The sequence below is a fragment of the Procambarus clarkii genome, chromosome 21, assembly GCF_040958095.1.
Source record: "Procambarus clarkii isolate CNS0578487 chromosome 21, FALCON_Pclarkii_2.0, whole genome shotgun sequence".
Taxonomy (NCBI): domain Eukaryota; kingdom Metazoa; phylum Arthropoda; class Malacostraca; order Decapoda; family Cambaridae; genus Procambarus; species Procambarus clarkii.
Genome location: NC_091170.1, coordinates 34203746 through 34215907, shown reverse-complemented (window position 1 = coordinate 34215907; position 12162 = coordinate 34203746). Strand labels below are relative to the sequence as shown.

Sequence of the window (12162 nt, the reverse complement as noted above, 5' to 3'; positions counted from 1 at the left end):
TACTTCTCCCCCACGGGCGGGTTCACCGTAATCTTCTCCCGCCCGGGTACTCTGCTGCCTGCCGCCCCTAACTCGCTCTTGTTATTAAAGGCGGACGCTATGGCCACATCTCTGCGGGCAGCGTGTCTGCGGGTGAAGAGAATGACGGGCGTAGCTGCCGAGCAGAAAATTGAAGATATACTTCGGCCGGCGTTATCCAAGACTCCCTCATCCACCCCAGGATAATCTTGTGCTTCCTCACCCAGGGTATAAGTGCCCCCGTGGTGGTCCTAGACCTCCTCATCCACCCCAGGATAATCCTGTGCTTCCTCACCCAGGGTATAAGTGCCCCCGTGGTGGTCCTAGACCTCCTCATCCACCCCAGGATAATCCTGTGCTTCCTCACCCAGGGTATAAGTGCCCCCGTGGTGGTCCTAGACCTCCTCATCCACCCCAGGATAATCTTGTGCTTCCTCACCCAGGGTATAAGTGCCCCCGTGGTGGTCCTAGACCTCTTCATCCACCCCAGGATAATCTTGTGCTTCCTCACCCAGGGTATAAGTGCCCCCGTGGTGGTCCTAGACCTCCTCATCCACCCCAGGATAATCCTGTGCTTCCTCACCCAGGGTATATGTGCCCCCGTGGTGGTCCTAGACCTCCTCATCCACCCCAGGATAATCTTGTGCTTCCTCACCCAGGGTATAAGTGCCCCCGTGGTGGTCCTAGACCTCCTCATCCACCCCAGGATAATCCTGTGCTTCCTCACCCAGGGTATAAGTGCCCCCGTGGTGGTCCTAGACCTCCTCATCCACCCCAGGATAATCCTGTGCTTCCTCACCCAGGGTATAAGTGCCCCCGTGGTGGTCCTAGACCTCCTCATCCACCCCAGGATAATCCTGTGCTTCCTCACCCAGGGTATAAGTGCCCCCGTGGTGGTCCTAGGTACAAGGGCATGATGCAGGTCTAGTCTCATCATGCAGTGTGGTCCAACATGATATTCTCCTGTGATTCATGACATCAAAACTCTCCCCATATCTCTTCTACAATAGTACTTCAGTTCAATCTAACTCTTCACTTTATGAGCTGGCAGAATAGGTAGAAGGAGCAGTGGAGAGTGGATGGGGAAGAGAAATGGGCCGTTTATTGAAAAGGGTAGCTGATGGATGAAGGGGATGGGGAATTGATGGATGAGGGTGATGTGAGTTGTGGGATAAGGGGTGAATGCTAATAGAGGGGGAAAGTTGATGGAGGTGGAGATTGATGGATGGTGAGGGAGGGAACGTGATGGAAGAGGTGGTTGAGAGAACGGGGAATGACGAAGGTAGAGGAAGAGAGAGGTAAAGAATTGGAGTTGACGGAGGAGCGAGGATTTAATATAGGATGGAAGAAGATTGTGCTGGAGCCTCCCCCCCCCCCACGGACAACTGCCTTCAACAGGACCCCTCCCAGACTGCTATCAAACACCCACAGTATACAGGAATACCTAGCCAAACGTTCATTTTATAACGTTCAATCGCTGACTACCAACCATCCATACTATACAGGATACCTGTCACGAATAGAACAAAACCTATATATATATATATATATATATATATATATATATATATATATATATATATATATATATATATATATATATATATATATATATATATATATATATATATATATATATATATACTAAATGGGGAGCCGGGAAGCCTGGATCTCTGTTCGTTTGTCTCCCTCTCTTTCTCTCTCTCCCTCCCTCCCTCTGTTCCTCCTTCTTTCTCTCCCGTTCTCAGCCTCTTAGTTTCCGTCCCTCCCTCAGAATCTCCCTTACAGCGTCCCTCCTTTCTCCTGTTCTATCTCCCTTTATCCATCGCATTCCCTCTCCTATTGGGCAAAATATGCATGAGTAACATTAAATCGACGTCGAATCAACGTTATCGATGTCGAATAAGTTGGAAAATACTGAATGGTCAACACATCCCACATTTCCGACTTCATAGGAGTTGTTGTCTCGTAATTGGAGTGAATCCTAATTAATGACGAACAGGGAAGTCGACCCCAAACCACTAATCCTATGACACTCGCCATACAATCACTGTTCACCATGCAAAGTTTCATGAGGCTAACCGCGACCGTCTGACCTGAAACGTTGAACAGATAGAAACAAATAAATATTCTCTCTCTTAAAGGCCTATGTTTGATATCAGTGCCTTCAATGGTCACTATTATTATCTCTGCATAAAAAAAAATGGCGAGTCATATCAGACGTGTATTCTGACCACTGGGAGGGTTTTACAGATGGGACCAATTCACGAAGCTGTCGTTCAGGGATATTGCTTTTTGGTCAATGGTATCCCCCGAGAGAGCCTTGACCACTCCACCAAGTTGACTCTTTGAGGATGAAGGAGAGACCTTGTTATGCTTCCCTCCGTACCTCTCCTGTTGTCGTTCTTATTTTACTACGGTAGATTTCCATCGAGAATTTCTCAATATTTATTTTATACCATTGTTGGGGGAGTGTTTCATAACAACTTATTGTGTCTATAAATGTATAATAATTGGCAATATTAATTTCCAAGAACTGGAGTAATGGGGTGACGTTTATTCATGCTTACACACACACAAACACACACACACACACACAAACACACACACACACACACAAATATATATATATATATATATATATATATATATATATATATATATATATATATATATATATATATATATATATATATATATATGTATATATATATATATATACATATATATATATATATATATATATATATATATATATATATATATATATATATATATATATATATAAAGTGACATATGCAATCGTGCAACTCCGTGTCCGTGAGATACCCATTCAAGGGGGGAAATCTCGCATGATTTACGGGCAACATGACCTTACCTACACACACACTATTGGATCAGAGTTGCTATTATGCCTGAACTGGCATAACTGCAAAGGAGCTATAACTGAAGGTGCAGTAAATATACCGTAAAATACAGTAGAGGGTTGTGAGGAAAATATGAGAGGCAGCAGACATAATGTCGTACCTTGGAATGATTGCTTTCATTCACCGTGATGCTCTGCCTGCTGACTGCTTGATAAATGATCTGAGTGATAAACAGCTTGGTTGATCAGCCCAGCAACCAGGAGGCCTGGTCGACGACCGGGCCGCGGGGACACTAAGCCCCGGAAGCACCTCAAGGAAGCACCTCAAGGTAGTGAATGTTGTCAATCTGATCTTTAGATATATCGCCTTAACTTCACCACAGATGCTGCCTTATCCCCGTTGCAAGCATGGTTGCATCAGGATAAGCAACAAGAAATAGGCCCACTAAACACACTGAATAGGTAAACCTAATTACACATTTCTCATTTATTTTACTTACCACAGTTTATTTAGAGTTTATATTTTTTGTGTCATCTTGCAGGTTTGAATTCAGTAGGTCACTAAAATGCACACGTGAACAGTTTATGTATGCATGTATGAATATTTGTAAGGATCATACAGGTAAGAATATTATATATCAGATTTTCTGTTTATATAAGAGGAGAGTTCTAGCACTATGATACCTTTGCGCATGTTATACGTCACAGAGTCGTGAGGCGATTGCGTAAATCTAAATTGGTTCGCGGTCGAAATAGTTGAAAGTATAAAAAAGTGAAAGTGAAAAAGATTATTTTCCTGTCACTGTTTTATATGATGTCACATGGTGTGGATACAGTGTCCTTTCACTGTATCCACACCATGTGACACCACACACACACACACCGGCTTGTAATATGTTTGCTTCTTCTTTAGCAAACTAAAACTCAGATAAAATACTGAATTCAGGAAAGCGCCAATGTACATATAACAGGTTTATTTCAGTAACTAGTTCTGCAGGCCGTCACGAATACAAGCATCTATATAAGATTGTCCTTAACAATATGGATTTTCATTTAATACATTATTCTCTAACATAAGAATATCCTGTTAATCCATTTGCTAATTTGAGCTCATCTTGACTAGCCAAGATTGCATGCTGACGGAGCTGTCGACTTTCCCTGCTGAAAAGGTTATCAGATTAGGGGGTAGGCCAGACGGGAATTAATTACTGCTAATCAAGGCATCAGCAGATGCTCTCTTAGACAGGAGGACTACCGTCCCAGCTGCTGTCAGAGCTTGCATCACTCGACAGGACTACGACTTAAACTGACAGGACTTGCACCATAGACAGGACTATGCTCGTAGAACTCGTAGCTTATACTAACTTGGTCGTATACTCAACCTTACCTTGGACATTTATACACAAAATAAAAGGGAAAAAAGAAAGGCAGGTATGGCAGTGTATGTTGTCTAATTAAATTATTAATAAATCCTTTTAACAACCGTAAAAAGTGCAGGTATTCCGGGGAAAGAAATGAGATAATTTGCGAGTTATAAATATCAACAATCTGTTTCACCAGCCTGTAAACATCACCAGTGTAAACATCACCAGTGTAAACATCACCAAGTTGTAAACATCACTACGATATATAAACATCGTCAGGGCCACACAAAGAGAAGTCAACACTACTAAACTTTATTAGACTTCACCTGGTTAACAGTTTAAACATTTCCAATACACCTGCTCCCATGACAATTATTGTTTCATGAAGGTGATTTCAAATTATAATTATTTTGCATATTGCACACATATTGAAAATTTGCATATTAACTTTCAGTGTTTCTTTTTTTTTCATTTGTTGTCATAGGTACTCTCAATGTTCATATTGTAAAGCTTGATGTCCACAGAAGCTCTGAATGTTCATCTCGTAATTCACTATGTTCCCAGGAATTCTGAATGTTCATCTGGCAAAGCTTTATGTTCACAGGTGCTCGCTCTGAATGTTGACCTGGTACAGCCCTACGAACACACAAACTCTCTTTTGTTCAATTGCACTTATGTTCAATGATTAGGGGGGTAGAAATAGCCTAAGCTACTCTATCCCTTTGAGATGTATTTCTTTCTTATCTCAATAAACATACTTGAACTTGTTCAATGATTCTGAACACTCTGAGAGGTTGTTGTTGTTGTTAAAGATTTAGCTACTCAGGACGAAGTGTCCATGTAGCACGGGCTATGGTGAGCCCGTAAAGATCTGAGAGGATGTTTTGTGGTTTTTCTAAGACAAGAGCATTTACCCCTGGAGACATATCCAGTGGTTATGAAAGGTAAACAAACTCTGATTGATTCAGTGGGTGTTGAGTGTTATAATTTCCACTGCCATGTGATCGTGAAGGATAACAACCACTGTGTTTTTGATTCAGTGGTTGTTGCTGATTATATTACCTCATTCAGTGATTTGTGAGCTGCTACAGGGGGGGAGGGGGTTACATTTGCCACTGTTGACGACTCAGTGGTTGCAAGTGGTCGCAGCTTCCCCTCACATACACTGGATCAGTGGTTGGTGATCCGTTCACTGTTGTGGATAACTTTTCGAATATTATATATATTTTTTTAGGATAGTTCAAGCGCGCTTTTACATAATTTTTGTTGGTCGACGGGCGACAACTAATGTGCGACATATTTTTTTTCTGTTATGGTCTTTATGTACGTATATGTTTTTTTGTGAGGACACGTGTTTGCAGGGATACGACAAACACACAAATGTTCGTGAGTGGGAAATCAATCACACACACACACACACACACACACACACACACACACACACACACACACACACACACACACACACACACACACACACACACATACACACACACAGTTTTTACATGGCCTGTGGAGGGGGGGGGGGGGTTGAGGGCTGGGAGGAACTCTAGTGTTTTCTATTTACTTACAAGGGATAAACAGTTAATATAGCAGGGAGAAAGTACATACGAGTGAACGAGTATCTGCCACACTAACAAAAACCATAATAAAGTTAAACCAAGCAGAAATAGCGTATTTGAAAGAGAGTGTTGTAACGCATTGTGAAGTGACTAGTGCCACAAGGTGAGGCGAGTTGACCTGACCTGAACTGAAGTTACCCCTGTTACCTAGCAGTAAAATAGGTACCTGGGTGTTAGTCAGCTGTCACGGGCTGCTTCCTGGGGGTGGAGTCCTGGTCGAGGACCGGGCCGCGGGGACACTAAAAATCCCCGAAATCATCTCAAGATAACCTCAAAATAGATGACCACCAACCGTGACCTCACCAGTTGGGCAACCTTACCTTGAGGTTACCTTGAGGTGCTTCCGGGGCTTAGCGTCCCCGCGGCCCGGTCGTCGACCAGGCCTCCTGGTTGCCGGCAAGAGGACACACTCACCACCTACCCCGCTACATCAATATTAACCAGGAACCACCACAACGCCTATCAAGTGTCGTGGGAGGCTGAGTTGTTATGCAATTAAGGCAAAGCCACACTCAGCTGCTGTACCTGCTGTGTTGCTAGTCACAGGAACAGCTAGGAGGGATGAATAGGATAGCTAGGCAGTGGCCCAAAGGATATCAACCTAACCATATGGAAGAGTTTTTATGGTGTTAGAGCAACGCATGAATATGGAGCAAGAAAAGACCATTAGCATTGCAGAGCTTCGGGAACGCATGGATGAACTAGTGAGTGGCAATGTGGAATAGGAAGAGTGGGAGGAGGAGGGAAACACAAGTGGAGAAGAAATTCAGTCACTTAAGGAAGAGGCATCTTTCCTAGGAAGGCAGTTTTAAGAATTAAAAGAGATGGTAGACAAAAAATGAGAGGTTCTTGAAGGCGTAAAGGTAAAACTTGGCATAACTGATGAACCTTGAACAGTGCAATATATATATATATATATATATATATATATATATATATATATATATATATATATATATATATATATATATATATATACTCGAGTGATATATAGTCGAATTGTCTTGGCGCTTCCCCCTGATAATTCCCTCCCTTAGGCTCAAAGCGCACTTCTATATCTACAAAACTAAATGCTTGTCTCTCTATCTGAAGTTGGAAGCTTGACAAATATGGTTAGACTCCCACAACTTTCCTTGGTGGATTGTGATATCTAGCGCGGTTGTGATATCTGGCGTGGTCGTGATATCTAGCGCGGTTGTGATATTTAGCGTTGTTGTGTTATCTGGCGTGGTTGTGATATCTGGCGTGGAGAGACAGGGAGGGAGAGGGGGATATATGCATGCAAGCGAACCAGACATCCCGGCAGAGAGGCGAGCACAACCACATGTTGTTTATACCACTGCGCCAATTTGCGCGCCAGTACGGGAGTGACACATGGGGGGGAGATTTGCACATGGAGGCAATATGGACACGGCCCAGATGGTCGTGGCAGCTATTTTTACAAAAATAACACGCTAGCTATTTCATCTCCTTTGCCGGCTGGCTGAACCACGTTGTTCGAGGAAGTGGGAGTGAAGACCTACGAGCCCACGTGTGTAGCCAAGTTGAAGATTAGAATTAAGATGATTTAGGTGAGACTCGTTTGTATAATTAGGAACGCAGAACGTGATTGGACGCGGCCTTCTGTCCACGCGGGCGATCACTTTATAAATATATAGCAACAGATGGTGGTAGTTGTGGTCGTTGGTCGTAGCTCAGTGTATACACACACACATGGAAGAACGGTTGCCATTCAGTGGGAGACTTCACACGTGTATCACTCACGGGGAACCAGCCAACACCCGAAAGTACAGAGAACTGGGCCATCAGTACAATTTCAATATGATTGTTTTTTTAGAGACAATTAGTGACTGAGGTATTTGTGGCAAGACCTTTCTCAATCATTTCTCATTGTAGGCATTTTCGAAATAACAAAATAGCCAAGAACTGCCAGTAACCTTTGCACAGCACCCGAGGAGTTTAAGGAGCTCTGTAACCTATGATTAATAACTTTGTAGTTTGTATGTAAACAATGTTGTAATAATCTTGAGAAGAACACAATATTTAGTAGAATACTGTATACAAAGTTCGTACTCAGGAGCCTCACGTCTCTCCCCCGGGTCCCATGTATTCTCTTCTCACACCTCAAGAGAAAAGCATACGCGGGAAGATATTATATATACATATATATATATATATATATATATATATATATATATATATATATATATATATATATATATATATATATATATATATATATATATATATATTGAATTGAAAGAATTGAAGACAGAAATTTCCTTACGTACTTTCGTATATCAAATACATCTTCATCTTGCCTTCTGAAGATGTATTAATATACGAAAGTACTTAGGGAAATTCGTGTTTCAATTCTTCCTCCGTAGTCTGACACTGTTATATGTATATATATATATATGTCGTACCTAGTAGCCAGAACGCACTTCTCGGCCTACTGTGTAAGGCCCGATTTGCCTAATAAGCCAAGTTTTCTTGAATTAATTGTTTTTCGACTACCTAACCTACCTAACCTAACCTAACCTAACTTTTTCGGCTACCTAACCTAACATAACCTATAAAGATAGGTTTGGTTAGGTTAGGTAGGGTTGGATAGGTTCGGTCATATATCTACGTTAATTTTAACTCCAATAAAAAAAAATTGACCTAGTACATAATGAAATGGGTAGCTTTATCATTTCATAAGAAAAAAATTTGAGAAAATATATTAATTCAGGAAAACTTGGTTTATTAGGCAAATCGGGCCTTGCATAGTAGGCTGAGAAGTGCGTTCTGGCTACTAGGTACGACATATATATATATATATATATATATATATATATATATATATATATATATATATATATATATATATATATATATATATATATATATACTTTGGACTAAGTTTCAGGCCAACTTTATAGATAGACAAAGAAACAATCACTAGTATGCTATAATAGACACACACACACCTGGGTAACTATGGGGTTACCCGTAGTTACCCGAGTGAGTCTGTATGAATCTGTGAGTCTGTGAGTCTGTATGAGTCTGTATGAATCCCTCTCTTAATCGCCATACACATAACCAGAGACGTGCTGACAAACACCATAATCACCCACGACAAACACAGCGACATCAGAAGACTGGACATGGGCGAGGCATCTTGAGATGATTTCGAGGCTTTAGTGTCCCCGCAGCCCGGTCCTCGACCAGGCCTCCACCCCAGGAAGCAGCCCGTGATAGCTGACTAACTCCCAGGTACCTATTTACTGCTAGGTAACAGGGCCATCAGGGTGAAAGAAACTCTGCCCATCGTTTCTCGCCAGCGGCATCAAACAAACCAAGTCATCAGCCAACAACAACACATTACACTCCGCCATCTTCGAAAACACGCCGACATATGCAACATACCGCTCCAGCCAGCATGGCAACATAGGAAATTGGTATGTTGCGAAGGGTCTTTTGGCCCCCTTGAGTGAGATGAACGATTCGAACTCGGGTGGGAACGAAAGAGTTCCCCCAACGAAATTGGGAATTTCGTTGGGGGGAACTGTTCCTTTCACCTACTGCCTCTGTTCACCCAGCAGTAAATAGGTTCTCGAGAGTTAGGCAACTCTTGTGTGGTTGCATCCTGGGGAGGCTGAGCCCTTCGACCATTGGGGAACCTTGAAACTAGCCTTGAACCCATTGGGGAACCTTGAAATTAGCCTTGAACCCACTGGGGAACCTTGAAACTAGGCCTAAGTCAAAAATATTCACTGGCTGCGTATATATATAAAATCCATCAAAGGAGAAATACACTTAATAAATTTCAAGAAGGGGGAGATACAATACGTTACTCACGAATTAAGGCAAAAATAATACAACTCATGACGCCAGGGTGTCCAGAAATGTAAATACAAATCTTAGAATTTTGTTTTGTTTTTGCTATACCAGGCCAGAACAGAGTGGAGAACTGGGTCCCTGGAAACAAATGTGGTTCATATGATAAATGATGACGTGGCTGAAATTATCAGTGGCTGAAATTATCAGTGGCTGAAATTATCAGTGGCTGAAATTATCAATATGTTAATTATTTTCTTCATTCGCCGTCCAGCTCTGACCACCATATAAGAGAGTGGACAACGATTTCTTCAAGAAAATCTGGCGTAGCCTGGTGATTGAGACCTGCCGAACGACGAGAGGTTATGGGAAGTCACTCTCTCTATTTCCTGGAGCCACTGAGTGGAGGGTAACACGATCAAGATCTTCAAATTCAGGAGGCAAATCATCAGTGGGAAAAAATAGTGATCAACGTCTTGAAACTATCGAACTAGATAACCGAAGTCTTGCTTACCTCGAAATCTATATGACATAAACTGCAACTCACACTATCCTGCGAATTGCTCGACTCAGTCGGCGCCACTGAAATATATTTCGAATCTCGCATATTAAAAAAAAACATTTGCAATTTCACGCATTGTAAACTAGTATCACATATATCACTCGAAAAATTCGGGTTGAAAAAAAATAGTAGCCTTCGTGTGCCGTTTCAAAGGCAGGGATCGGATCTGCTTGAAATAGTTATTGAACGCTGTCGGGTTTATGGGCAAAACCATCACCACAGGTGTCCGGAACCTAATGAACACTGTGTGGTAAGGCCGCGCTGCCCTGGCGGCCGGCTAGTGGCACGGAAAGCCTCCTAAAGCCACACACACACAATCATCACCTACGCAAGAAATATCCGGCCAAAATACACATTAACATCATCACCAACGCAAGAAATATCCGGCCAAAATATACATTAACATCCACACAAACCATGTTGCGAGGTGCTGCTCGACTCTCCCCAACATCATGCGGGGATCTGCAAACGAAATAAAAGAAAGTCGGCTCCCCCGCCGGCTGTAAATAATTTACTGCAACATGCCAGGGACTGAATGTTCACCTTGGAGTGTCTGGCGGTGAACTACGAGAAATAAATTCACTTCATAAAACTGTCGAGTCACCATAACACATTCATAATCATTTCGCAACAATAATATTAACTACTGGCAGAATAATATTAATATTTTACATTGATTTATTTTTGTTACATTCACTTTTATTGAAATGAAAAGTGCAGAACAAAAAATGTAGGAGCTTGGAAAAATAACAAGTATACAAAGCAATATAATAAACATATAACAATTACAAAATTGATGTATCTGAAAATATTCCCTTAATTGTTGTGCAAAATCTCCTCACTCGAATGCAGCGGCCATTACTTGCAGTGTTCGACACCAAACTATCCGAATTTTCACTCAAGCTTTGGTGCCACGCATAACGTATCGCTCTGTTAATCATCAATTGCAGATTGAGTCGTTGTATCGGCATACATCACGAACAGTGGTTCGTGAACAGTGGAACAGTGGTTACTCCATTACAACGAGACAATCTATCTTAATTCCAAATATAAGCCGATGAGCAGAAACACCTGAAAATGTCAACACTTTGTATCTCTCTCAGGGAGTATCTTGTACTCTTACAAACTTTACTTAAGATGGAATATATTATACTGCATAATATAAAGTGTGCAGAAACATAATGTAAAGTATTCCGCAACATATAATAAAGTCATAACAACGTAATTTCTCCTATGGGGGAAAACATTTGTCACTGAAGCTCACACACACACACACACACACACACACACACACACACACACACACACACACACACACACACACACACACACACACACACACACTTGGTGTGCCAGTTGTCAGGTGTACACAAACACCAGCAAAGTTTTAAGGGCAGGTCACTCACGTAAAATAAAACTTCCGACGGTGACAGTGTCTCAAGCTTTGTTCGTGCTTGTCAACACATGTCAAGCTGCATGTGTGTGTGTGTGTGTGTGTGTGTGTGTGTGTGTGTGTGTGTGTGTGTGTGTGTGTGTGTGTGTGTGTGTGTGTCCTCACCTAATTGTGCTTGCGGGGGTTGAGCTCTGGCTCTTTGGTCCCGCCTCTCAACCATCAATCAACAGGTTCCTGAGCCTACTGGGCTCTATCATATCTACACTTGAAACTATGTATGGAGTCAGCCTCCACCACATCTCTTCCTAATGCATTCCATTTGTCAACCACTCTGACACTAAAAAAGTTCTTTCTAGTATCTATGTGGCTCATTTGGGCTCCACCTGTGTCCCCTAGTGCGTGTGTCCCTTGTATTAAATAGCCTGTCTTTATCTACCCTATCAATTCCCTTGAGAATCTTGAATGTGGTGATCATGTCCCCCCCTAACTCTTCTGTCTTCCAGAGAAGACACAGG

The 12162-nt window shown here is 42.0% G+C and overlaps 1 protein-coding gene across 1 annotated transcript in view; it reads right to left on the bottom strand.

The window, feature by feature from the left end:
- The window catches only part of LOC138367248 (fap1 adhesin-like), a 57365-nt gene extending 48115 nt beyond the window's left edge, over positions 1–9250 (bottom strand). The window contains exon 1 of the mRNA XM_069328659.1: positions 9212–9250. Coding sequence (XP_069184760.1) covers positions 9212–9250 — 39 coding nt within the window. The remainder of the gene's footprint in view (positions 1–9211) is intronic.
- Positions 9251–12162: the final 2912 nt, after the last annotated feature.